The sequence below is a fragment of the Crotalus tigris genome, unplaced genomic scaffold (assembly GCF_016545835.1).
Source record: "Crotalus tigris isolate CLP2741 ecotype Arizona unplaced genomic scaffold, ASM1654583v1 scf7180000018229.695902, whole genome shotgun sequence".
NCBI classification, from domain to species: domain Eukaryota; kingdom Metazoa; phylum Chordata; class Lepidosauria; order Squamata; family Viperidae; genus Crotalus; species Crotalus tigris.
Genome location: NW_024096895.1, coordinates 455,482 through 483,020, shown reverse-complemented (window position 1 = coordinate 483,020; position 27,539 = coordinate 455,482). Strand labels below are relative to the sequence as shown.

The following is a 27,539-nucleotide window of genomic DNA, read 5'->3' as shown; positions in this document are numbered from 1 at the left end:
GTGCTGACATTCTTTAGAAACAGCCATCTTTATACCCAAGGAAGGATGTTGTATAGATATGCCCACATTTCACTCCCCTGAGCAGGTATTGCTCTCTGCAGCCTTCATAGAATTCCTCCTGCTGCAAGACGCATGCACTTTCAGTTTATTGGACATTCAAAAGTCCTTGTCGCCTAATAACACAGACCAGAGTTTGTTGAAATTCACCTTATTTACTAGTCCAAAGGCTTTGCTGTGGGGCTAAGAGGGGCCATAGGAACAACTTGGCTTGTAAGCAAGGTTGGAAAACCGCTCATCCTCCATTCCCTTGCGTTCTAAACTGGAAGCAATGCGAAACATTCTGATGCATTTGGGGGCAGAGGCCCAGGTAAATGGGAGGCTTTAATCCCGCATCTGAGCTTCAACGGTCAGCTTCCCGATTGTTACGGAAAGCAAAATGTTAGAATAAATGGACCTTGGGTCTGATGGAGAATGATTATATTCCTGCGACAGCTGCTTAAGCTTTGGCTCCCCCTTCTGACTACCACAGGTACTGCTTTAATCTTCGGAAAAACAAGAGGAATGGAAAAACCAAGGGGTTCCTGGCCACAGACAAGCCAGACAAAAAAGTTAAGTGGCACCCCAATATTACTCATCAGAATGAAACATGAGGGGTTTTTTTTGTGCTGAGCAGTGCAGATTTGCAACCAAGGAAGAGGGCAGGGTTTAGGGCCTCAAGCACCAGTCCTTAACATTAAAGAGCACAATAATTTGAGCAGGACCAAGACCATCCACTCCACTATAAGGGGGCCGTCAGTTATAGAGGTCATCATCCCCCTCCTCCTGGAAGAGGCTTCCTTGCCCACTGTTGCTGCCACTGCTGCCCCCTCCACCACTGCTCTGCTTGCCTGATGGAAACCTGTGGGGGGGGGGGGGAAAGGGGAAAAAAGCTAGTTCAGTTCAGGAGAAACCACAAGTTATTCACTCTACTTGAACGAATGGACGTCTTCATTGGAACTAGCTACCTATCACAGTGTCCAAGTGCAACTAGTTGTTCAGGAATGTGGCCCTGGATTAACAAAAGGACTGCAGTCAACCCTCAGATGCGTGCTGCATTGCACTTTTTAAAAAGCACAACATCCCATAGATCAGGGCTTTTCAACCTTTTCACCCATTGTACCACTTTTAGGAGTACCACCAGCCGCCTAGCAAGGTGTCAAAAACTTGATGACAAAAAAAAAAGGAAAAAAGTGATAAAGTACAGGTAGTCCTAGACTTACAACAGTTCGCTTAGTGACTGTTCAAAGTTACGATGGCACTGAAAAAAGTGCTCCCCAAGTCACTACCAAGCAAGACACCTGCCTGCCCGCCCGGCGGCACTCTTCCTCCTGTCTTCATTGTTGTGAGCATTTCTGTTGAGGATTGGAGGTGGGGGGGTTGGTTTTTATTCCTCCCCCATCTGCTGGGTGGTTGCAGCAGGTTTTGGTCACTTCCCATGACCCTGGGACACTGTGACCGTCATAAATATGAATCAGTTGCCAAGTATCTGAATGTAAATCACAAGACCCTGGAGATACTGCAACATTCCAGCTGACCTGGGCTCAGCAGAAGCGTCAGGATCACTGCTGCTTTCCAGCTGATTGGTGCTTCTTCAGGGCTCAGCAGAACCACCAGGATCAGCGCCGAGCTTCAGCTGGAGCCTGGTGCTGATCCTGGTGCTTTCACCAAGCCCTGACAGCCCCGAAGAAGCACCGATCATCTGGAAAGCGGTACTGATCCTGGCGCTTCCGCTTAGCCCTGACAGCCCTGCAGCTCCAACCGTCTCTCGCTCAGGCTTGTGCAGTGCTGCCACCGGTTCTAGGATGGTCGCGTACCACCTGCCAGGTGCCAATGTACCACAGTTGGTACCCGTACCACTAGTTGAAAAGCCCTGCAATAGATAGATTACTACGAAAGTAAAAAGACTATGTAATCCAGTATTGCACAAGCATGCCAAAGTATTTATTAAATTTATATCCCTCTTAAAAATAATGTTTTTTTAAAATTCTTCTTTAAGTAGATTTATATCCCATCTTTCTTTCAGGGAAATTGGGTGGGAATAGGAGATTGAAGTGGCTGGCATCCTGACTTCACTTTTACACACTGCTGCATTTTGTTGCAGACACTGTTTGTTCTGTCTATAAACTATTCTGGGTCAGGGATGCAACTCCCCCTGTTCCCTCCCCCCTCCCCTCCACCCCCAATGCTGTGGTGCCTTTATTTTATTTGCTTGGGGAAATAGAAGAAGCACAAACCTCTTCTAACATTACCTGAAGTTGCCAAAGCCGCGGCTCTGCTGTAACGTCTGAGCAAACATCTCGTATTTGCGTATATCGTTATCGCTGACTGAACGGCGTGCAAAGCGCATTGCTTCTTCAAAGTGATCCCGCCGGATCTCCGGCACCGGGTCATAATCATCATCCTGTTACAAGATACAGAAGAAAAGGCTGTCAGGCACACTGCAGCCCCAAGATGGAGGACACACTCTTGAGAACATTGCTTGAGAGATAAGGGGAGGAATCGGGTCTGGCTTTCGATGGAAAAGGGAAAATATTGTGTCCGTACCATGGCAGCGCACTTCTGATGCTGGCGTTCCCGTTCTGCCTTGATCTCCATCTCGATGGCCTCACGGATGGCAAGCTTGCAGGCACGCTGACAGATTTCGGTGAGGTCAGCACCAGAGAAGCCATGTGTGATCTTAGCCAGACAATTCAAATCTACATCCTGTTGGGAAAAGACATACAAGCTAAAGTATTACCTGTCCAAGTTAGCAAAGTAAGACAAAAATGAGAGGGGAATGCTGAGGGGCAGCAAAAATGTGTTTAAGGAGTTGACTATATGCCAATTAATTCAGCCTTCCATGGTGAAATCAGCATAGAAGGCAGTGGGAGCCACGGCTCCATTTTCCGTACTGGAGCAATTTGGTCCTGTCCATGGAATGAGCAGTGATAGTAATAGCACTTAGATTTATATACCGCTTCACAGTGCTTCACAGCCCTCTCTAAGCAGTTTACATAGTTAGCATACAGTATTTCCCCCAACAATCTGGTTCCTAATTTTACCATCCTCGGAAAGGTGGAAGGCTGAGTCAACCTTGAGCCGGTCAGGATCAAACTCCTGGCAGTGAGCAGTTGAGTTAGCCTGCAATATTGCATTCCAACCACTGCGCCACCACGGCTCTTCTGCCATCTTGTTCCTCACTTTGACACTAAAGAACTTCAGGGAAGACTGAGCCGCACACCCCCTTTAAAGATTGTCACAATCAGTCCTCCTCTACTGGACGGGTGACACCTGACTCTTGACATCTATTGCTGATTTAGTTTTACATGCCCATTTTTTGCCTGCTTTGGCTGACCTTGGCAATTGGTGATTTTCGCAAGTTGGCTTGGAGGATAGCTATGCGAGACTTTTCATCGGGTAATGGGATGTAGATGAGCTGGTCCAGACGTCCTGGACGAAGGATGGCTGGGTCAATGATGTCTGGCCTGAAAAGAGTTGGCAAAGAGACAACAGTAAGTTTCATGGGTTACTTTTCCACTAGGAATGGCTCCAGCATCTCAGCTCAGATGCTTTTTTGAAAGGAATGCAGCCCTATAGCAGAAATGGGCAAGAATAGGGGTCAAGGGGACAGAAGACTGCAAAGTTGGTGAGACTACATTCCAGGGGGGGGGGGAAGGAGAGGTGGTACAACCTTTGCAGGAAGTTTTGTTTTCAACTATAATAAGTTGATGATACTGATACTTTTCCTGTGTCTGTTATCTCAAAGACAGGATTCAATCTACCAGGTTGGAGAAATTATGGGCAAAGGGGGCCATAAATCAGATCTGAAGGTCATGTCACCCTGGCTTCCAAAAAAAATGGTCCTGATTTAACTTTTTCTCAATTACCTCTTAGTTCAGTCCCGACTCAATGACCAATTGACTAAAAGGGACTCTGGAGGAGGAATAGCTAAACTGGCTGCAGAACAAAGAGATGGGTATTGCCCATACATCTCCACAGCCCACAGAACTGGACCTTTCTTTCTTTAAATTCTCACCTATTGGTGGCACCTATAATAAATACTGTCTTCTTGTTGGTCATGCCATCCATTTCTGTGAGGATCTGGTTGATAACACGGTCAGCTGCACCCCCACCATCCCCTGCTCCGCCACCTCGGGCCTTGGCAATGGAGTCCAGCTCATCAAAAAATAGGATGCAGGGAGCAGCCTGGCGGGCCTGAGGAACAGAAGGACCAACATGAGTTAGATAATGAAGTATAGGTTTGGCAAAATGTGTGTCTTGTGTTCTAAGGCCTTCCACCTTTCCAGGCTAATGAATTTCAATTATGATGCTTCAATTACATGACTATCTCTTGGTAAAGTGTAGGTTGGACTGATGGACCATGAAAAACTAGTGGATTTTAAACCAGTGTCCTGAGACAATGATATGTGAGCAGCTGCTAAAAATGGGATGTTTACCCCAGGACAAACAACAGTATATTCTCCAATGCCTTTCTTTAATAAAAGCTCTGGAATTAGTGCCATTATTCCACAACACATTTAGAATTTCAAAATAAACTGGGAGCTCATTCTAAACTTTTTCACTTTTTCATTTTTTTCTATGGGTGGCTGGATCTCACAGAAGGCAAGACCTGGCCATTTTTGTCTGGATTCAAGTTAAGCAAGGTTGTGCTAGTTAATACTTGGATGGGAGGCTTCCAGGGAATACCAGGTTTGTGGATTACTTTGGAGACTAGAACAAAAATTCATGAAAGATGATGGCAAACCATCTCCATACTGTTCCTCAAAAGCTGCAGGCATGGTCTGGATGAAGCCACAGAACAAGAGTTCACTTTGACACAATAGGTGACTGGGATATAGCTGATGCCTTCAGTTCCTGCCTCAACAGTCAGCCCTTCTCCTTTCCCCCTGTCAACTTTGTATTTTGTACCTTGTCAAAAACATCACGGACGTTGGCCTCACTCTCTCCAAACCACATGGTGAGTAGCTCAGGACCCTTGATGGAGACAAAGTTGGCCTGGCATTCATTTGCAATAGCCTTTGCCAGGAGGGTCTTGCCACAGCCAGGGGGCCCATAGAACAACACACCTCGTGACGGTGTCATTCCAAACTTCAGGAACTTGTCCGGATACTCCACTGGGAACTGATGAGGACGAGAGAGCAAAGAATTAAGAAACTTGAGCCATTCGTCTTATAAACATCAGTACTATGTCTGCTTGAAAAAGTACATTCCGACTTTTCTTCATTGTCCGAGTTGTAAAGACTAGCTAAAGAGAGTGGATTTACCCTCATTTTCTGTCATCACTGCCTACTCAATATATACACCATCCTTTATTAATCTGGAACAGAGATGGACCATAAAAAGTATCTCACTGCCACGGGAGTCACATAATCTGAGGACACATTCAATGGAGTTTATACAGTATTCTAATTCCTCTTATGACTGAACACTGGTCATGCTGACGGGAAGGGATAGGTGGGGAAGTTCAGCAACTTCCTGAAGGTGCCAGCGGTCTGTGTTAAAAAGCAAGAGGCCTACCATACTTTCCGGCGTATAAGACGACTTTCGCAAGCTTTAAAATCGGCGCCGAAGTCGGGGGTCGTCTTATAAGCCGAGTCGTCTTATACGCTGGAAATAACGATAGTTTCCAGCGTATAAGATGACTTTCTAGGCATGCGACTCGGTGCCGAAGATGGGGGTCGTCTTATACGCCGGGTCGCCTTATATGCCGGAATATACGGTAGTGCACACACAAGATGTAGCTGACCAATACTCTTCCCTTTGATTTATAGCTGGTCTTAAATACACCAACAAAATTATATGTATGCATGTGAATTTAATATATATTTTACATTTATAGAAGTAGCATCAATGATGTCTGTAATGAAAATGGTACCATCAGTATCCTTCAAGCATTAAGCACAAAAACTTAAATTCATTACTGTTAGAGAGGAGAGATGTCAAGAGCACAACTTCAGGTTAAGCTTCCAATTTGGGAGCAATCTGCATTACCTTATCACCACCTCATCTCTTAATATATCAAAGCAAGCAAAATTCTTGTCTGCTTTTTACTTGCTTTTTTTGCCCAGAACTGAGATGGGGTCAGCGAGAACAGAAATTGTGTATAAATACTGTGGTGTGGAAATGTATAAAATTCAGAAATGGAATTTTCTAGAGAATTCTAGCACATTCTGTTTGCCCGTGTCAGAGATTTAATTTAGGAAATTTACTTTCAAATGATTATGCCCTGGAATGGCATAATCCAAAAGAAATTTGGCATGCTCCATAGGGAATGCTTTTCAGAATGTTCCATTTCTGAATCACTGAATTTTGCATATCTCAGTGGTGATATATTTGGATTGAAGTTGGCCATGATTTTACAACCAAGAGGCCTGTTCAAGGTTAAATGATCCAACATGCTGTTCAGAAAAGACTATAAAACAGAACAGTACTGGCAGATGTCTGTTCGTTTCCTATGAAATATTGCTTTTTTGTCCCTAAAAATGTATCCATGGATTTTTCCAGTTGCTAAAGGAGGCCACTGCATTACTGTAACTCGGAGCTGCTCTTTAAGCCACTGAGAGCTCTCATTAATGGCAATGCCATATAATGTGCTTTCGACCGAATTAATCTCCTCAAGGTTCTCTGGGACTGTAGACCTCCATTTTGGAACTTTTCCTTCCCTGGCTTTGATTTCCCAAAATGGGAAACTGAGGTTTTTTTCAAAAGGGTTGGATCGCAGCATAGTTAACGTATTTGCATTGTCCTTTATCTTTTTATGCTATGCAGACACGGTTAATCACACATACGTTCTGAGATGTTTGCATTACATGTGTGAACGACTGACCTGCACCAGTTCCTGTAGCTCACGTTTTACTTCCTGCAAGCCCCCAATGTCGTCCCAGGAGACTTGCGGCACTTCCACTACCGTCTCCCGCAGCGCAGAGGGGTTGCTCTGGCCAAGAGCCCACTGGAAAGCGGAAAAGGCAGCATGGTCATCATCGCAGTCCATATCATAGCACAAAGCCCTGAGATCAGTGACTGTTCCCCAAGAGAGTTCATCGTTTTGCTCATCTTTCATTCCTGTAATCAAGCTAACGTTCCATGAGGCTAGACAACATGCCCATTCAAAAGAATAAACCTTTCTATATGCATATTGGTGGCATGGATGTGCAACAGGAATACAATAGCAATAGCACTTAGACTTATATACCGCGTCACAGTGCTCTACAGCCCTCTCTAAGGGGTTTACAGAGTCAGCTTATTGCCCCATTTTACACACCTCGGAAGGATGGAAGGCAGAGTCAACCTTGAGCCAGTGAGACTCAAACTGCCAAACTGCTGGCAGCTCACAGTCAGCAGAAGCAGCCTGCAGTACTGCATTCTAACCACTGCGCCACCAGGGAGGTAATAGTTTCACTGTATTCATTAATATTCATATCTACGCTGGGAAGAAGTTTCTAACCATTTCTGGGAATCAGGCAGCATATATATCTAATGAATAATAACTAGTTCACCAGAAATTTGATGGAAATGATGAAAACCTTAGCAATTCTATTTTGTAGAGCACAGAAGCTCTTAAAGGAGTTTGGAATAATTATAATACTAGGTGTCTCCATTAAGTCTTACCTAGTGTGCAAAAATTGTTTTATGTTGGATCTGTAGAGGACACCAAATGAGGAGCTCTGGAATTTGCCACAAGACATCAAATCAAATACTTAAGTTTAACCTACCATTGTGAGACAACGGTCATCATCGTACATAACTTAGTGATGTGGCTTGGAGAACAGATATATAAGGAATAATTTAAAAAATATTACCTCTTCTCCATAAGATGTGAGGAGGAATGGTAGCCATTTTGAAAAAGAAAAAAAAATGAAGATGACCCAAGTTAAGTAGTCTAGAGCAGGGGTAGGCAACCTTGGCTCTTTTATGACTCGTGGATTTCAACTCCCAGAATTCCTGAGCCAGCATGGCTCAGCATGGAACCCTTTCCCTTTTCCCTCAGCATGGCTGGCTCAGGAATTCTGGGAGTTGAAGTCATAAAAGAGCCAAGGCTGCCTATCCCTGGTCTAGAGTATTCTAAGGAGACACAAAAGAACCAGCTCCTTTGTTTGTTGGTACACAATGGGGTAAAGCCCATAATGCTACAGGAATCTGCTCCACTGGAGGAACACCAGTGGTAGGATTCAGCCGGTTTTTTGTTGCCCAGGCCCAGAATGGACTTCCGGAAGCGGCATCCACAGAGAGAACCGGTTGTTCACATATTTGAATCCCACCACTGAGCAGTACACTACAGGAAACATCTAAGTGGGAGATGTTGCTATTGCATGCCATATGTAAATGGTACATAAACTAACACTGACTTGTAAGGATTAATTGGCAGGAGCGTTGGGGTGTGGGGAGGGAGTGAAGAAACTAAACCTATATGAAAGATTTATTTTCCATCAGTGGTACAAACCTTAATTTCAAATAAGACGCTTGAGTATTTGTTTTGAAAAAGACCTTTAGAGAAATTATCAAAGAAACAGATTACTCTTCCTAGTCCAAGTAGAAATCTGGACTATATGAAACATTTTTTTTCAGGCATACAGTAAAGATTCTAAAATAACCTCCTCCATTATTAATATATATATGTAATAAAGGAATAAGTACAAGATACTTGCATTTGGATCCAGATAGGATTTAAAAAAAATGAACAAGAGATACTGTACTGCAAGTGTATGGACCATACTTGACTCAAAAAAATTTGACATGAACGACACATAACAACCCAATGTCATTTCAGATGTCACAATGCCCATTTGTTTTGTTTTGTTTTGAAAAAAATGCATACAGAACTTTAAAAAAGTGAACGAACATGGCATAATTCAAGAAATTATGAACCCTGTTCTGTGGTGTGCATAATGGGCCCAGTCACCCAGAAAAAAATGGTAAAATGCCCTTTGTATGGATTTTGCAAAATCTAAGTCTTTGAATGTCTTGTAACTTTCACCACAACCCCCACTGCAAGTAAAGGGGACCGCTGAGAGCTTTGCATCTGGGTGACCTACATATTGCTCTTCTGATATTCAAACTGGCACTGCTAATCACCTGCTGAATTATTAAAGAGGATAGCAACTTTTCATTCCAGCTTAAAAAGAAATCTGAATATTGAAATGGGCCAGTCCGGGAAAAGTGGATGTTGAGCCCAAGGAAGACTTTGATAACTGCTGCCATTTGGTTTGAGAACTATGAGAAGAAGGAAGCACCTCAAATTGGATGGGGAAAAAGTTATACACTACAATGAAAACCTGATATTAAATCTTTAATAGAACTGAAGGTATCTTTGCAAGCTCCCTGACAATAAACATCTTTCAAATGGTGAAGTAAATATGAAGTATCATGTCCATTTATAGAGACTACATCTGACTCAGCCGGCGAAAGTAACAAAAGCATTGGTTTAAAGTTATAATTAATTCAGGTCAAGCTAATCAGGAAGTGTTTTGAGACTTAGAGCTGAGTAAAAACTGTGCAGAAATGACTCTATAGTTCAGAATATTGTTTAAAAAAGATGGGGGAAAAGATACAGTGGAAAAGTAGAGTTTTTACTATATTCTTACTGTTCTCTTTTTTTTCTTTTCTCCACTCTTTACTCCTCTCTATTTTCTTTTCTTTCATTTAGTATTAGATTTTACTATTATAATCAAAATATATAATAGAATGTATAGCAGAAGAACGATGCAGATGCCTGCCATAGATGTATCACATCAATAACAAAATTATTCCAACACAAGGTAACAAGATAATGACACACACTACCAATTAAATCAAATCCTAAACATCTGCACTTTGAACAAACACAGTTGGAAGCCATTTAGTAATTATAAAGGAAATGGTCTTTGCAAAAAATCAAGATGCTGTTGTGTATATTTAGAAAAATGTTGAGTCCATTTGTTTGTAATCTGTTTTTAAGTCTGTGTTAAAAAGCAGAAATGTAATAAATCAGTAACATTGAAGGAAGGGGCTGGAGGAGTGAGACTGCAATCTTCTCCGAATTTGGGGCAGAGTGTTCTGGAATTAGTTTTTCTGAGAAACTTGGCTCTGTTGACAAGAACTAAAAAATAAAAGTAAATTATTATAGAAAAAGTATTTAGCCCTTGGATGTCCAGAACCAGCCTACCTGGAAATCATCCATGGTGACAGCCATAGCATTAAGGATGTCAGCATCGATTGTATCATCCTCCAGGTCAATGACACTCATCTTCTTACGGATTGCTTGGAGGGCTGCCTCAGAACACAATGCTGCCAGATCAGCACCCACATGACCATGGGTCTCATTGGCCACCTGCAACCACAGTCCAGGTAAATCAGAACCTTTAATGGGGGAGCACCCTAAAACCAGGGGGAGACCCCTGCAGCCCACCTGGGCTCCCCCCAGTATTTATTTGATCACATTTGTATAACTCCTAATCTCACTTGGTAACTCTGGTGGCATACATAATAATAATCCAAGGTATATAAAAGGCACCCAAACAATTTAAATTAAAATAAAAACCAGATAAAAACAAATTTATAAAATGGCAGGAAAATGTTCACAGAGTGCATTCCATTAGCCATCATATAACCATCTAACAAGCTCTACTCTATCCTGGGACGCCCAAGCTAGCTGACAAAACCAGGTTTAAGAGCCCTCTGGAAGACCAAGAGAGTTGGGGAAAGGAGAGAGGGATGATATTCTACAGGTTAGGAGCTTCAGCATCCCATTTGTAGTCCCCAAATATCCTGGAATTCTGCTGATAAAAAATTCAGAGGGAAAATTGCTCTTTGACTGTGGTGGTATTGCTTTATTTTAAGAGCAGAATGGGGGAGAAATCACAACTATGAAAGGCAAGGTCAAGCTTATGTGAAAGTTGCAGCTGCTGTAATTAATCTGTGACTTCTCCTTAAGACAGCATATTTGAATTTCTATTTTTAAGCCTTTCCATTCTCTTCACTCTTCATTTTTGCAAAATAACATAACAATGTAAGAGTGATGAGGCACCTCTGATTCCCCCATCCTTCTGCAATTTTGTTTGAATGTATTTTCTTAATTCCCATAACTCAGTTTTGATTCCAGCTAACTTCTTAATGAGATACTCATTTGGCCTGTGTACCCTAATAAAGCTAATGTAATCATGGCCTTAGTCCCAGAATCCAAGACAGCTGCATGTTTAATTTTCTAACTATTGGAAGCAATTTACGCTGCCAGTTATTAACAACATAGCTTCTACAATTTACTAACTGTTCCCAAAATAAAAATGGGTTCAGATATGTAGTTAGTTTTACACGTCCATGATCAGTAAACTCAGTCAAAAGTAACTACAACATGAGTGCCTTCTGAATAAAATTACCAAGAGAAGTTATTGCTACTCTCAAGGAATCCTTAACATTTGAACAGTAGATATTTAGATATGTAGTCCCAATTCCTTACCCTCTCCAGATCCACATCATCAGCCAGTTTCATGTTCTTGGTATGTATCTGCAAGATTTCCAGTCTTCCCACTGAATCCGGAATTCCAATGTCAATTTCTCGATCAAAGCGGCCTGCATAAAAGCAGTGAGTAAACAAGATTGTCCTGAACATATAATTTGTCCACACAACTATCAAATTTTATATCTATCAGGCATTCACTGGCTCGCTGACTGATGAAAAGAGATGATGCCTGCTTGTCTCCAGTACACTCCAAAGCTCAAAGAGCCTGGGAAAAATGGCACTGTGAGATAGACAAAGAGGTGGAGAGAATGCAGTCCTCAAATGCAGAAAGCTTGCCTTCTTTTTGTTTGATAGGCTAAGCATGAGTGACAGACATTTTTAAGGCATGGCAGTCAACCTCTTTAGGCTGAAGGGGTTTTTTTTAGCTTATAGCTAAAAGCAACTTGTGATTCTGATACTTGATATCATTATGAATGGCATATAAGACCAGATCTCCTGAAGGCAAGAGAAAGGCAGGGGTAGAAAGAGAAAAATGTGGGACAGATTCTTACCAAATCGACGCAAAGCAGGATCAATACTGTTGGGTCGGTTAGTGGCGGCCATAACTATGACATGAGACCGTTGCTTCAGGCCATCCATGAGAGTGAGGAGTTGGGAAACAATCCGGCGTTCCACTTCCCCATGTGTCTGAAATGGGAACACAAAGAAGTACCATAGAATCACCAAATATCAGCAATAGTGCCATCCTAGAGAAGCCAACAAACCATTCTAGATTTCAGATTGTGAGTACAGCACCTCCTAATGCAGTGGTTCTCAACCTGTGGGTCGGGACCCCATTTGGGGTCGAACGACCATTTCACAGGGGTCGCCAAACAACGCAGTCCGCCATTTTTTCCCCCTTTTCCTTAGCTGTGCTACTCCCTTTTATTCTTTTGGCTTTTGAAAGCCAATAGAATAGACTCTCTTGAATAGAGTCTAATTCTATTGGCTTTCAAAAGCCAATAGGAATTGTCCAGGCTGTCTCTGCCCTGCTGAGCCCGCCAAAAGTCCCATTCTGCAAACCGTGCTGCACCAGTTGAGTAGTCCTCGACTTACGACCGGTTGAGTAGTCCTCGACTTACGACCGGTTGGGGGTCACGGCATTAAAAAGGTTGAGAACCACTGTCCTAATGGAAGAATTGCATGAGACTGGAGGTAAGAAAGGAACAATGACTTGGAAAGTCTGAGATGCATTATTTGCAGTCTTTCTTTATTTGGATATTGGATTTGAACAAGTTCAACTCCCTGCTCGGCCAAGGAACTCACTGGATGACCTTGGGCCACCATTGTCTCCCAATACAACTAATTATAATCAGAGAATTGTGAAAATAAAACACCGGGACAGAAAACCATATATAACACCCCCTGAACAGGAAAAATACAGTACACTACAAGTATCCATTCATTCATGTATAAATGAAGATAATATTTTGTTTAGCAGCACCTTGTCCGCTGACCACAAATTATAGGAAGTTTCTTGCTAGTTCTTCTACAGTATGGCTTCAGCTGGCATCAGACTAGGACAGCACTTATTCCTGACGCTTATCAGGATAGAGGTTTCTACCAGTCCAGTCCTCCATTATGAAACCCTTCATCTTGGTGTGAATTTTACTCCATATGACCATGTTCTCTTCTAGACAGGTTTCCTGCTTTATTGTGTGGACAGTAGCCCCGCCTGCTTTTTCATAGAACTCATCAAAGAAAAAAGATGCATTATCTCTCAGAAGACTGGCTCTGCACATTAGTACTGAGGACTTTGTACAAATTAATGTTTCACCCATTGATGAAACGTTGTCATCCTTGAGGCTAATCTTTGGGTCTCTACCAACATCTGAGGTGGGGGCAACTGAACGGACTAATTTGAAGTAATAATGCAGTCTCAGAGACCATGAATGTTTCTTTGAGATTTCCTCTTTGCCTTCAAGAAACCACCCCTTACCTTCTCTCTCTTAGGAGCAATAGCATCCAGCTCGTCAATAAAGATAATAGCTGGAGCATTCTTCTCAGCTTCTTCAAAGGCTTTGCGTAAGTTGCTCTCAGATTCCCCGGCCAACTTGCTCATGATCTCCGGGCCTGAAGAAGCAAGACAGAATATGAACAAAAGGACTCTTGAACAATCATCAGGGTCCAGATGGGGACTACCTGGCTTTAGGATCACCACTTTTCTTTCTTGTTTGGTCATCGCCCAGAGCTGTAAACTTCATTGCACTGGTTCCCATTATGTCGTTATGCTATTCTACAATATACAATGATTCCTTTACGCTCATCATATAGTAATGTGGCAGCTAGGAGAATATGGATGTCCAGGATAGCCCCTTTTTTCTTATGACACTCACACAGAAAGACTCATATCACACCGTGTTTCTTACCATTGATAAGGAAAAAAAATGCTCCAGTTTCATTTGCAACTGCACGGGCCACAAGTGTTTTCCCAGTTCCAGGGGGGCCATAAAGAAGAATCCCTCTTGGAGGCTGAGGAAGAAGGAAGAAGGAAGAGAGAAAGCAGAGGAATCACATCAAATGAACGTGTAATAGGTAATTGGTTCACCTGGCAGGGATACAGTCAACGAAGACATTTGGGGCAATAAATTAGGTGGGGATATAGTAAACGCCATAGAGGCTCCCAGCATTCTCTTATTCTTTTAGCAATAAAAGTTTACATAGCCTGCTTGGAAAGAAAGATGGAGAGAATGCAATCAATAGAAACTGAAACAGAATGTCCATCTGCCAAGGATAAAATATTACGGCATATTTTAAAGCTAAGAAGGACGGTGAACAATAATATGGAGATTGTGATATTCCTAGCTCGCCATTGTAGTACCTTCACTCCAATTGCTTTGAAGAGCCCTGGGTGTCTCAATGGCAGCTCCACCATCTCTTTGATCTGAGCCAACTGTTTACGGCAGCCCCCAATGTCATCATAGCCAACATCATTGAGGCTCTCCTCTTCATCCTAACAAAAGGCACACAGAAAACACACCACAAGATCCTCGCAATGAATCACAGCCTCTCTTGTCAACCAAGACAACAGTATATATACGGCCACAATTGGAGTCTCATATCTTAAAGTCTTTATGCTTCTCTCTGGTAACATTTGGAATAACTGCAGAGGTGCTCTTCAAATCTTACCCCTCTTGTCTGCCCTTTGAGATAGTCCAGACAAGGAGCACAAACCATAAATGCTACGGTAATGCTACCATTTTTGCTACAGCAAGAATGTTTTTAATTGCACACTGCCCAGAGTCACTTTGAGAATGAGACGGGTGGTCTCTAAAATTGAAAAATAAAATAAAACAGAATCTTGCAAGTCTGAAAGCAGTTCTCTCCTCCTTCACTTTTACTTTCCAGAAAATTAGGGTGTTATGGTTCCGGCTAATGCAGCGGTTCTCAACGTTTGTGTGACGGCGACCCCCGTCACACAACCGTTATGCGCATGCGCGGCGGCGCCCCCGGAGGGGACAAAATGGTGGATCGCCGCCTTTGGCGACCCCCGAAAAGTGGTCGATCGACCCCAAATGGGGTCGCGACCCATAGGTTGAGAACCGCTGGGCTAATGAAACATTTCAAAGAATTTCCAGGCATTATTTTCCTAAAAGTCTTTTATTGTTACAAAATGTCAGCACAGGCACAACGGAGGGATGCTAGGATCTAAGTTCTCTCCTCTGAGCAGTTAAATTATCAGCATGTTCCCTCCCTAAATTAGCCGTCATATATCACATTATCCAATTAGTGTGAAGGTCAAAGGTTTTCGTCCTCTTTCTTTCCCGGGCTTTACCCCCACCCCCCTTCTGCTCTGTATTAACCCCATAAATACCAGACAGTTCTGCATATTGTCAAAAGCAAGAATATACAATATTTGCAGCGTTGACATAGGGAGTATCCCTTCTGAGATGGTTCCTATATCCCCTTTTCCTTCTGTGAGCTGAAATACCTTCTGCACGACAGTGGCCTAAGTTGTGGTTTTTCCTCCTATCTCCCAAGGTTATTCTCACAGACCATGACACCACTGCACTATTCCCACTGGAAACCGCTGAAGAGCCTCTAGTGATTAGCATCAAGATCTGGCTACTGGGTTCCCATTCTTGAGATGGATTTCATTAGCTCTCCCACATACCTCTCGTTTGATGGGCTCCCCCTCACAATGGATAATTGTGTCAGGAGCAACAATGCAGTGGGGACTGGGATCTACTTCCACCACCTTAAATTCCACAGCTCTCATTCCACCACGTACAAGGAAGATATCACCTAGAAAGAGCAGAGAAATTACATTGTTAGCTCAATTCATTACCTTCCTCAGAAATGAACCACAAAATCAAAGTGATGCCCCATGATAAGAATTAGGGCTTGGCAACATGGGTGAAACAACAACAACAAAAGAGGTAAATTTCTAGCTAGTAAAGGCACTTTAAAAGTGGATCCAGCTGCAAAACATAATTCATGTCTCCAGTTCCTATTTGCTATAGGAAACACTCTTGCTCTGGTGAGGCTCCCCATAATTCTAGAAAATGACAAAAATAATTTCCATCAAACTTTTAACTGTTAATTGGACCGATTTTAATAGTACTGATTTTAATTTTATCTGATTTTAACTACAGTACATTGTTTTAATTTTTTTGTTTTACAATCTGCAAGTTGCCCTGAATGTTGTATGGAGAGAAAAGTGGGATATAAACGTAACCAATAAATAAGAGACTAAATAAAAATAAGAGCAGCTGAAAAGGGGGGCAATTCTAGCCTCTGGGCACTGTATATGTCCAGTGTCGTAAAGAAAAGCTATGGGGGAAGCAGGTGTTGCTGCCATTTTCATTATTCTTATGGCCTATGACTTCAGCCCTTAATGCTGTGTGAGATGGAGGAGCACACCTAAGGCAAAGAGGGTTATAAAAACGGTATTGACTGCAACTACAACAGCTAGCAGTACTTGAGCATTAAAAACAACTTGTGAGAAAAAACTAGTACGCAGGTCAGACACTGGGAAACCATGAGGCCTAGTCCCGCCTTAGGAACAAAGCCAACTGGGTCCTTGTGTCTATTACTCTCTCTTAGTCTTAGGAAGAAGACAATGGCAAACCACTGGCAAACTTGTCAAGAAAACTGCAGACAATGGCAAACTTGCCAAGAAAACTGCAGGTACTTGTCCAGGCAATCGCCAGGACTTAACACTGACTCAAAAGCACCAATAACAAACAAACAAAACTTTGGGTGGAACTTGGTAGCTTGTGAGCCAAAACATTCATCCCACCAAACCAGGAGCAGTTAATAAAGAGGTGTCTCTACCACTGTTTTCTTCTTCTCTACCTCAAAAAGTCTCTCACCAGCTCTACTCCTCTTTATCCTTTCCCTCAGAACAGGTCTAGTGGGATGACACATGAACAACTTCTACTGGGTGCTTTTGACTTCTGTTTTGCCAGCCGGATTGGTTTCAGGCCAATCCCATAGGTAACGTAGAGGCGACTGAGAAAATGGCTCCATTTCTTTATCAGTAAAGAGGTAGACTGCACAAGTGAAACAGAGACACATCCTTTGCCAGTCCAACTGGCTTGCTTGTAGCAAGGGAAAACGGGAAGGCAAGTGAGTCTGGCAGAAGGGGGACAGCGTAGTGAGAGTACAATTGCTGGCACAACTGTTTTCTAAATGAGTCTTTCAATCTCACCTTTATGCACAGGACGATAGGCTTCCAGAAAGTATGGTTTGAGGTAGACATCAAAGAGGTTGCCAGTCAACCCTGTAATAGTGTCATCGATGGGGAGCACATGAATCCTCTTTCCATACTTCACATCTGGACAGGCCTGTACACTAGAAATAGAAAGACTCAGATGGCCTCATCTGAGGTCAGCATTGTGCTAAACACATCCACTGCTTACACATATTCCCCCAATGTTCAGCTAAGGAGGCATCCATGACGGATGATACTGAAACAAGAATTAGATAGGACCAGAACATTTAGCTATCTATTTTCTCTCCCACATCACTCTTCTCCCCCCCCTCTTCCTAAACAGCCTAATTTCTCTATCCAGCAGCAAGCTACAGAGAAGAAAAAAAGAAACCCTTATCCAAGATCTCAGCTAACTTCATACTCAAGGCCTTTTAAGTAAAGCCAAGGCATCCTTACAGCATTAGGGCTGTAGGCTGACCACCACTGCTTTACAAATATCCTGGATTTATAGGGCAGGTCACCATAGTGCTTGCTGAGAGTTCTTGTCAAATTTAATAACCCAAAATTCTATCTGAAGAACTTCTAAAATAATTTTATTTATATACAGTAGTTTTGCTTTTTCTTCAAGACCCTCCCGGCAACATGGATGAGTATGTCTCCTCATCCTGTTTTTCCACTTGATAATTTTATGAGATATGTTAAACTAAAATGGTGACCTTGCCAAATTATTCAAAAAGTTTCAATGACTAAAAGAGAATTCTGAATATCCCTGATCTTAGTCCAACACCCCACTTCACCACATGTACAGTATATAGAAAAACTATTGTTAAGGCTGTTTCCTTCTAAATCAGTGGTTCTCAACCTGTGGGTCGGGACCCCACTTGGGGTCGAACGACCATTTCACGGGGGTTGCCAAACAACACAGTCCGCCATTTTTTTCCCCCTTTTCCTTAGCTGTGCTACTCCCTTTTATTCTATTGGCTTTTGAAAGCCAATAGAATAGACTCTCTTGAATAGAGTCTAATTCTATTGGCTTTCAAAAGCCAATAGGAATTGTCCAGGCTGTCTCTGCCCTGCTGAGCCCGCCAAAAGTCCCACTCTGCAAACTGTGCTGCACCAGTTGAGTAGTCTTCGACTTACGACCAGTTGAGTAGTTCTCGACTTACGACTGGTTGGGGGTCGCGGCATTAAAAAGGTTGAGAACCACTGTTCTAAATTGTTGAAACCTCCATATTTACTCCTACGTTTTGTTTGATGCCTCCTCCTTCTATGGTATGTTTGCATTTTAGCTTTCTCTTTCACCGGCAGTCTTCCCCACCATTATTCTATTTTGGGATGTCCTCACCTGACCACATCTCCAAGACGCACACGGAGGTTGTTACGGGTGACCCGGTTCATTCGAATCTTCTCATTCTGGCAGGATTCATCAGTAAGAACAATGCATACTGTCTCCCTGCGTTTCTTTCCCTTCATAAGCACCGTATCTCCACGGAACAAGTGCAGTTCTTCCATTTTGACCTGAGGAAAACCAAAATAGTTTGATTTGGACCCTCCAAACATGCTCATTTTGTATAAACACTAGGCAAATCATTATTTGTAGACAAAAGGAAACTATGAGAATCTGTCGTTAGTTGCATCACTGCACATAGAGGCTATTAGGTATGTACCAGCATCCACTAGAGGGGAAGTTATATCTGTTGCAGGCTCTTTGTGGACTCAGGGCTGCTCAAAACTCCACTAAAAGCCTTTCTGCCCAGAAAGTCCTGGGCAGATTGTCCACTGCTGTCCTGGGGCAGTGGGCTGTTGCTAGTGCAGAGAAGCAAAAGGGGCTGCTCCTGAGGGGGGGGGTCATTATATACTAATATTAACAGCACTGTTTTCAGCAGATGAGGAATTGTCTCCCTTTCCTGATTTTCCTCATTGTTACTTAGCAGTATGAGCTGTATATGGAGATGGTAGGAGGATGGATGTTGACTTGGAAAAAAAGTAGTGACAGGCAATTGGATAGCTGGTGGAAGACTGCAATTTGGCTGATGCAGGAAAAGGAAAGCTGGCTGGCTTCCCTTCTTTACAGACTGCAGTCTAGTGTCCAGAGATGTTCGACAGCCCCGACCTAAAACTCTTCCTTTTTAATGCTATGTATACTACTGGGAAAAATGCACAGTATCCAACATTTTGTGTTGACCTGTACGTATTGCAAAGACATGCATGATAGAACAAGGTGGTGTCCCTTGGGACAGAGTTCCCCAACATTTCCGGCTTTGCGGACCAGCGGGGGGAGGGGATGGTTCCACACGAGTGGTCGGCAAGCACACGCACACAACTCCGTTTGCACGAGCAGCATGCACATGTGCCTGCTGCTCACACAAATAGAGCATGTGCACAAGTGCTCACCCACTGCTCGTGCAAGTGAGGATGCGTGTGCGCATGTGCACACTCGCTGGCCGTTTCAGCGGTCTGGTTGCAATCCTCTCACAGTCCAGTAGTGAGCCGTCACCCACAGATTGGGGACCCTTGCCTTGGGATACTCTATGTCAGTGATGGCGAACCTTTTAGAGACCGAGTGCCCAAACTGCAACCCAAAACCCACTTATGTATCATCGGGTGCTGGGTGGGTGTGGCCCATTGGGTGGGCGTGGCTTCGGTGGTAACGGCAAACTGGGTGGGATTAAAAAGTTCAACCAATCAATTCCAACTTTGCGAGATCTTTTTTTTTCCCGCGAGAAGTTGAAATTGATTGATTGATTGAACCTTTTTTTTTTTTTGCACACGGCGGCAGAGGCCTAAAGCGAAAAGGTTTTATAAAACCCTGCTGAAGGCCTAGGACTTGGGCGACGGTCTGTGTGCCCACAGAGAGAGCTCTGCGTGCCACCTGTGGCACGCGTGCCATAGGTGCGCCACCACGGTTCAATGTTGTATCTGACTAGGGTTGGAAGGTAGAGAAATGATGTGGCTGAATCCATAGAAATCCCACCTGTCTTAGCAGAGCCTCCGCCAGATAATCTGCTAATTTTGATTGCTTCTATATTTGGATGGCCAAGACAGCATAAGCCTGCTGCTAACATGTGGTCTGCCGTACAGTCTTTTCTCCTGAGTTAACCAAGCTAGTAGTTGACTTGGGGCTGGACTAGACCCAACCTCTTGTCTTAGGAGATTTAAATCATACTAAAGTTGCCCAATCAGGGGTGACTCAGGATTTTAAGTCCAAGATCCTCTTACCATGTTTTTACTAGGAGCTGAGCATGATGAAGCAGGTAGGCAATTAGAGGAAGTCTCATGACAAACTGGGATCCTCTTTCAGGCTGATTTGATGTTTTACTTTGTGGCACTAGCTTCAGCAAAGAGGGTGTTTTTTCTGCTTCTGTTGCCTCTGCACAAGCCAGACACCAAAGCTTTTCTGTACTGACTGGTACCCTTTCCATCAGGATGTGAATGGAAGACAGCCAAAACTGACAAAGACTCATTTTAGAAATTTTTACTATTCTTCACAGATTCATCTTCATTTTGACCTCATGAGGACAAGTCATAAGGTTAACAACTTGTCAGGTTTATAGGGATTCAGTTTAGCATTCAGTTAAAGATGTGAACGGAATGTAAGAAGAGCTGAGAAGCATCACTTGCCCAATGCTTTACCCTCCTAGTTAAGCAGAATGTGTTAGAAGGAAAAGGGCACTTAGCTAGTGTCAGTTGCCTAGGTTATCTCCATATTCCACAGATCAGGCAGAGCTATTACAGCATCACCAACAGGGGATTGGATAACTAAGCGTTCTGTGAATATGTTATCTGTCCTATAGCGCAATAGTCTTTTCCCCCGAGTTAACAGTAGCTGATAGTAGCAGGTAGTAGCTGGCTTGGTGCTGGACTAGCCCCAACCTCTTTTCTTAGGTTAGGAGATTTCAATCATGTTAAGGTTCCCAATCAGGATGGCTCAGGATTTCATGCCTACCCTTTTAACAGGTCTTCTACTTTTGCAGCAGTTTACAGCAAATACCAGTCTAAAATAGCCAACAAGTGATCTGTCCATGATCAAGAGAATTATAGAAAACTCTTCTCCTTTCAGATTATTAGCTCCAGATATTTAGAATATCAATTGAGACCTGTGCCTTGCTGTTTTTATGGGGCCAGGATCATAGGCAGCAGGGGAGGCATGAATCCTGAGCCACTCCTGATTGGGAACCTTAACATGATTGAAATCTCCTAAGATAAGAGGTTGGGTCTAGTCCAGCACCAAGCCGGCTACTACCTACTACTATCAGCTACTATCAACTCGGAGAAAAAGACTATTATGCTATAGCAGGGGTCTCCAATCTTGGCATCTTTACGACTTGTGGACTTCAACTTCCAGAATTCCTCAGCCGACTGGCTGAGGAATTCTGGGAGTTGAAGTCCACAAGTTGTAAAGTTGCCAAGGTTGGAGACCCCTGTGCCATAGGACAGACAACATAGTCACAGAATGCTTATGTTATCTTAGTCACCCAAACATAGCTTGAAAAAGGCTGTTGTAAGAATTGTGCTGAGAAAGTCCTCCCCTGGTTACTAAAGATCTCTAGTTAGGCCATTCTCTAAGTTAGTCCATTCAAGGGCAAGTGTACGGCTTTGCAACTCCACATTCTGATTTTCTGGACTCATCTTCTGGAGTGAGGTTCTCCCTGAGATCCTGATGGCATTCTGGAGGGCCCTAAAGACCAGGCTCCCCCTCTGACACTGAATTATGGTGATTGGAGCCCTTTATGAATGGTCAATAAATGTGTGTTGTGGCCTGCATTTCCCATCTTGTTAATGTGATGTGGGTTTTTTTATGGCATATTGTTGTTTCGTTTTTACATTGTAAGCCACTCAGTGTCAACTGCAGTTTGGCAATTTATAAATAAATAAATTTCAACCAGCATTTCATCTATGTTATGATCCTGAGACTGCTTTGACTATTTTGGTAGCTGATTTACGTTGAAAACTAACTAGGGAATTGACAAATTATCCTGGACTTCTCAAAAGCTTTGAATGCCATGATATTCTCCACAAATATCTAGTTGAACTGGAACTTAGAGGCGCTGTTTTGCAGAGATTCCTATCTTTCCTATTGAGATATTTCCAAAAGTGATACAGGTAGTCCTTGTTTAGTGACTGCACCATTCAGTGGTGATTCACAGTTATGATGCTGATGAAAAAGTAACTTTTGACCAAGTTATGCATTTATGACCTTCACCGGTCTGTAAAGAAAAAGGAAAACTGAAATAAGACTGTAAGCACACTTATAGTCTTATTTAGGGATTGTGTTGCTTGATGACTGAGTTACTGGTCCCAACTGTGGTTGCTAAACAAGGACTACCTGTACTGGGAAAATACTATTAATATTGGATTTCTGACCTACAGTATAGTGTTTCTACAGATTGGATCTTGTTGGCTCCATAATTCAACATTTACATGAACTCACTACAACAGGGGTGTCAAACTGCCGGCCCGCGGGCCGAATGCATCACAGCGAAACCGTGCCCACCCCATTGCCGGCAATGGCAAAAAAGTTGCAATATGTCGCGACACGCCACGTAACGTTGCGAGTTTGACACCCCTGCACTACAATATTCATTTGAAGCTCCAGAATGCTGAAAACACTAAGCTATCTTGCTTCTTATTAATCTCAAAAAAAAAAAAAAAACCCAATGCCCTTGAATATATCTTAATCTCAATAACAGTTCTGGATGAAGGAAAATATGCTGAAACTAAATTCAGACAAGATAGAGATGTTATTGATAAAGAAAAGGCTGGATTTTGGAACTGAGTGTTTGTTTGGGATAGGCACAATACACATTTTGGGGTGCTCTTTTTAAATGCCACCATTACTAGATTTTCAAGTGGCAACTATGTCAGGGAATGGTTTTGCATAAGTGTAGCTAGTGTAATCACTGTGGTCCTTCTTAAGTGAATTGGACTGAGTAATATTTGACCTTGCTTTGGTGATAGCCCATCTGAACTGCTGCCATGTTCTGAGCATGGATCTCCCTTGAGAAGTGCCTGGAAATTATTTGTAGCACCTCAGCAGCTACTATTGCAAGTTATAGGAATCATTAAAATTGTTCTGAAATATTTTTTTCTGAGTACAGGTAGTTTTCAACCTGTAACCACAACTGGAAGCAGAATGTCTGTTGCTAAGGAAGGTGGTTGTTAAATGAGCCATTCCCAATTTTATAATCTTTCTTCACTGCAGCCATTAAGTGAACCACATGGTAATTAAGGGAATCCAGCTTTCCCCATCGACTTTGCTTGTTGGGAGGTGGCTGGAAAGGTTAAAAATAGTGGTCATGTTACAGCTATTGTAAGTATATGCTGATTGCCAAACACAGAAATTCTGATCACGTGACTGCTGCAACAATCGTAAGTGAAGAGACTGGTTGTAACTCATTTTTTACAGTGCTGTTGTTTTGTGCTGCACAGTAATGGCAACAGGACTGATGTCTGTGATAATGTTCTCAGACATGCAAAAACAGCTTTTGTTAAGCTAAAAAGAAATAAAAGAGGAAAAGTAAAACAAGGCCTATCAAGAGCTGAGAATTCTGCCTGCAAAATGTATGAAATACTGAGGATAGTTAAAACACTTCAGGATAGGTGTGCATGTGTGTATGTGCTTATGGGCATACATGAAGAAAACACCAATAGGGATGATAACTAACTGGCTTAAAACGCTAGCAGGTGATTTTAGATTTAAGAGAGGGTCAGTTAAGAGTAATCTAACCACAACCAACCCAGTTTGATGAAAAAAATAGAAACTTTAAAGTTAAATATTTTATAGATTGTTTTATGTTGTGTTTATTGGGTAGAATATTTGAGGTAGGCTATAAATATGATGATAGAACTGTCTTCCCCACCCACTCATTCTTCTGATATGTTGGGACAGCAACTTTCCAAATTCTCAATTATCTCGGCCAAAGGCAAATATTTCTGGGAAAGGGCTGATTTAACACATCTAGCAAGCAACAGATTGGGAAGACTGGGTCTAGAATGATTTTAGAAATCGGAATGTAGGATAGAAATTGGTCTACTGAAGACATTAAAAAAAATGGAACAATGGGCTTAAATTTACCTGGGACAGACTCACAATACTATTGTCTTCATTGGCTGCTTCATCTACAATGAGGCGATTAGGACGATGTTTTTGGCGTAGGATGGCTGTGGAATAATCCTCTCCCTTGGGGCTGCAAAAGAGAAGAAATTTAGATGCACAAACAGGGGATGTTATGATGGAGAAAAGGTTCTCAGAAGGTTTACAATCTGCACGCTACATTCACATATCACGCTCAACCACAAACTGGCCAACCACATTTTAACTCAGTATATTGTCCAAACTTAATGAATTAATGGAGCCATTATAGGTAGTTTATGGTTCAGTGTTATATAAATCTATAAACCTGAGTTAGGTAAATCATATTTAACTTAATCATAAAGGTTGGGTTTGCATGACATGCTACGCAGAACTGTGGTTGGCTAGTATATGGTTCATGAAGTTGGATGAATGTAGCCATGGATTTCTAATTACAAAAATACCTAGGCCAGGGGTAGGCAACCTTGGCTCTTTTACGACTCGTGGATTTCAACTCCCAGAATTCCTGAGCCTGGCTCAGGAATTCTGGGAGTTGAAATCCACGAGACGTAAAAGAGCCAAGGTTGCCTACCCCTGACCTAGGCCAAAAAGATACTTAGACCACAGACGCCTGTGATCTCATAAACCATGTGGGAATCTGATATAAAATGCATTATTGAAGATCATTATTTATCATCATCACCATCACCATCACCATATCAATATTCTATATAATAATAACATTCTCCCATTGTCTGTTTATAACTTTCAGTTGGGCAAAGCAGTGCATTATAGGCAATAATTTTGGACTCAGTGTACCTCAAATGGGCTGACTTACAGAATGCGTCCAAAATCTGGGACAATTACTTCACGGGACTGAAATTTCAAGGATCTTCAGAACAGATGGCTGCTACAGTGCCATTGCTGTCAACTGTAGTCATGTGATTGGGATTTCCAATGTTCCCTTACAGCTTCCCACAGCAAAGTCAATGGGGGAAGCCAGCAGGAAGTCAGAAGTCGCTCCCACTCCCACTGTTTTTTTGTTTTTGTTTGCCCAGGGTCAGGCTGTTTATCTGTTTAGGTAAGAAAATATATCTGAAAACAATCACCCAATAGGTCATGGGTTGTCTGGTTATTCATTACATTTCTATCCTATCTTTCAATGCAGAATTCAAGCTAACATGTACAGCACCTTCTTGTATTTTTTCCCCACAACATTACAATGAAGAAAGCTAATTAAGGGAGAGTGACAGGCCCAGAGTCAACCAGGGACCTTTGATGAAGACAAAAGGTAGGTTTCAGTCTGAATCTCCAAAGCTGGCACTACACTAATATTAGCAACTTTACCACCTAAATATTTTTTAAAGGCAAGATTGACAGCAACATATTAAACAACAAATCTCAGCAATATTTATTGTGATTATTTTTTCACAATAAGTATTGCAAGAAACTTAGGTGGGGGACAATTATCTGTTATTACTTTATCTAAGAAATAAATATAGCTTGAAATTCAAATGATGTGTATCTGTGAGAGAATTCTTCCCTCTCTAACCTTACTCCCAAGTATCCATGTTTTAAATACTGCAGGCTTTTTGCAAGAGATGACTTTGATAACCACAATGTATCTAATATATTATGCTAAGCCAGAATTTTTAACCAATTTTTGACTAAGTCATAGTTTAGTTTTCATAACAATAAATCATCACAGGTGGGTTTATACATTTATTAAAATCAATCAATCAATCAAATAAAATACATGATGGTATAGTACAATATGATAACCCAAACAATGAAAGTTCCTGCTGGAATGATGATTTGAAGGCTAGGGAAATTAGTTATCTCCCCAACAATGATACATTAAAGCAGGGGTAGTCAATCTTGGCTCTTTTATGACTCGTGGACTTCAACTGCCAGAATTCTGGGAGCTGAAGTCCACGAGTCATAAAAGAGCCAAGGTTGACTATCCCTGCATTAAAAAAAAACATTGGATTCAGTACAAGAGTCACAAAAACTAAGCACTTACTGCTGAGTGGTTTGACAGCTTAAATACTAGTTACCTAGCAAAAAGAATAGGCTATTTCAGATACAGAACTCCAGCTTACCAGTTAAAATGTTTTGTGCAGCTATTCTTTCCAAATATAAGTGATTGTTTGTTTGCTTGTTATTAGGAAAGAAAAAGTAAGGAAACAAGGGGTAGGAACAAGTGGGTATTTCTGGGCCCCTCTAATAATCCACAGCTAAGGCTGACAACTGCACAAAATAAACCACCTTTTGAAACAACCACAGATTTGCTTCTCATGGCAAATTTCCAAAAGCAGCCACTACAATCTGATGGAAGCAGCAGCTTAAAAAACAAATATTTATTTTAGCACTTATGGACAAAAGTCCATTCTGTGATACCGAGATAAAGTGAAATCTCACTTTAGGTGGGTAGGTGCAATAAAGCGCCTTCAGGAGTTGACAAGACTTTGTGCATTTTCTTCGCAAAAGTTGAGGGAAGAATAACCTCAATGCTTCGGGGGGGGGGCGGGTCATGTTTCTTTAAAGTCTCAACTCCAAGGCGCATTCCTGCACCTATAAATAACCGGACAGTACTGACCCTCCTCCTCCTCCTCCGTGCTCCTGTTGTGTGATCATTCTCGGATATAAACATCAGCTGCCCCCTGCTTGGGTTTCCCCAAACAACCAAGGGGGAAGCGAGGCAGGGAAAAAAAGGCCCACGACCTGCTTAGAAAATCTCCTACTCGTCCCGAGAATCAAGGGGTTAATACCCCACCAGCATTCGCTCAAGCCTATATAGAAGCTGCCCTATCCCAGCCAAGTTGAGCAAGCTGCTAACACCTCAACTTGTGGGAAAGTTTCCGGATCCTGTCAAACTTTTCTGGGCTGAATCGAGTGTCAGGTCAGGCCCAAATCGAGCTCTCCCTAACGTCTTCTCTTCCGCCCGCTCCTCCACCCACCCCGTAACTGTTTCCAAAGCTAAGGCGACGCAGAGGGGACGGGTTTCCTGAAAGTGACTCCACAAATATCAGCGCCGGGTCCCCGAACGCCCCTTCCCCTCGCAGCCTTCCTCGCCTAATAAGCAAGAGTAGGGCGAAAAAGGCGTAGGCGCCGACTGCGGCGCCAGATGACTTACTCCCCTCCCGAGGCAGGCATGTCGGCTGTTCTGAGCCCTGTCACGTCTTGGGCTGCTGATTCCTGTTTTCTTTCCCGCTCGGACACCCAGGACACACGGTCGTGCCCTGCTCGGTCTCTCTCCCCGCTCACGGCGGCTGGAAAATAGGTCTACTCCCACCCGC

General features: G+C 42.6%; 1 protein-coding gene across 1 annotated transcript; it reads right to left on the bottom strand.

The window, feature by feature from the left end:
- Positions 1 to 9: 9 nt before the first annotated feature.
- On the bottom strand, positions 10 to 27,539 carry LOC120310602 (transitional endoplasmic reticulum ATPase-like). Its single transcript, XM_039349188.1, has 18 exons — positions 27,377 to 27,539; positions 24,244 to 24,355; positions 18,514 to 18,686; positions 17,166 to 17,308; positions 15,627 to 15,757; positions 14,334 to 14,465; positions 13,882 to 13,984; positions 13,452 to 13,585; positions 12,025 to 12,160; positions 11,471 to 11,583; positions 10,181 to 10,345; positions 6,866 to 6,988; positions 4,948 to 5,160; positions 4,055 to 4,233; positions 3,374 to 3,503; positions 2,584 to 2,742; positions 2,289 to 2,440; positions 10 to 898 (listed from the first exon to the last, which is right to left on the bottom strand). Exons 1-18 carry the CDS (start codon positions 27,394 to 27,396, stop codon positions 793 to 795), a joined length of 2,424 nt encoding a protein of 807 aa, XP_039205122.1. The 5' UTR covers positions 27,397 to 27,539; the 3' UTR covers positions 10 to 792.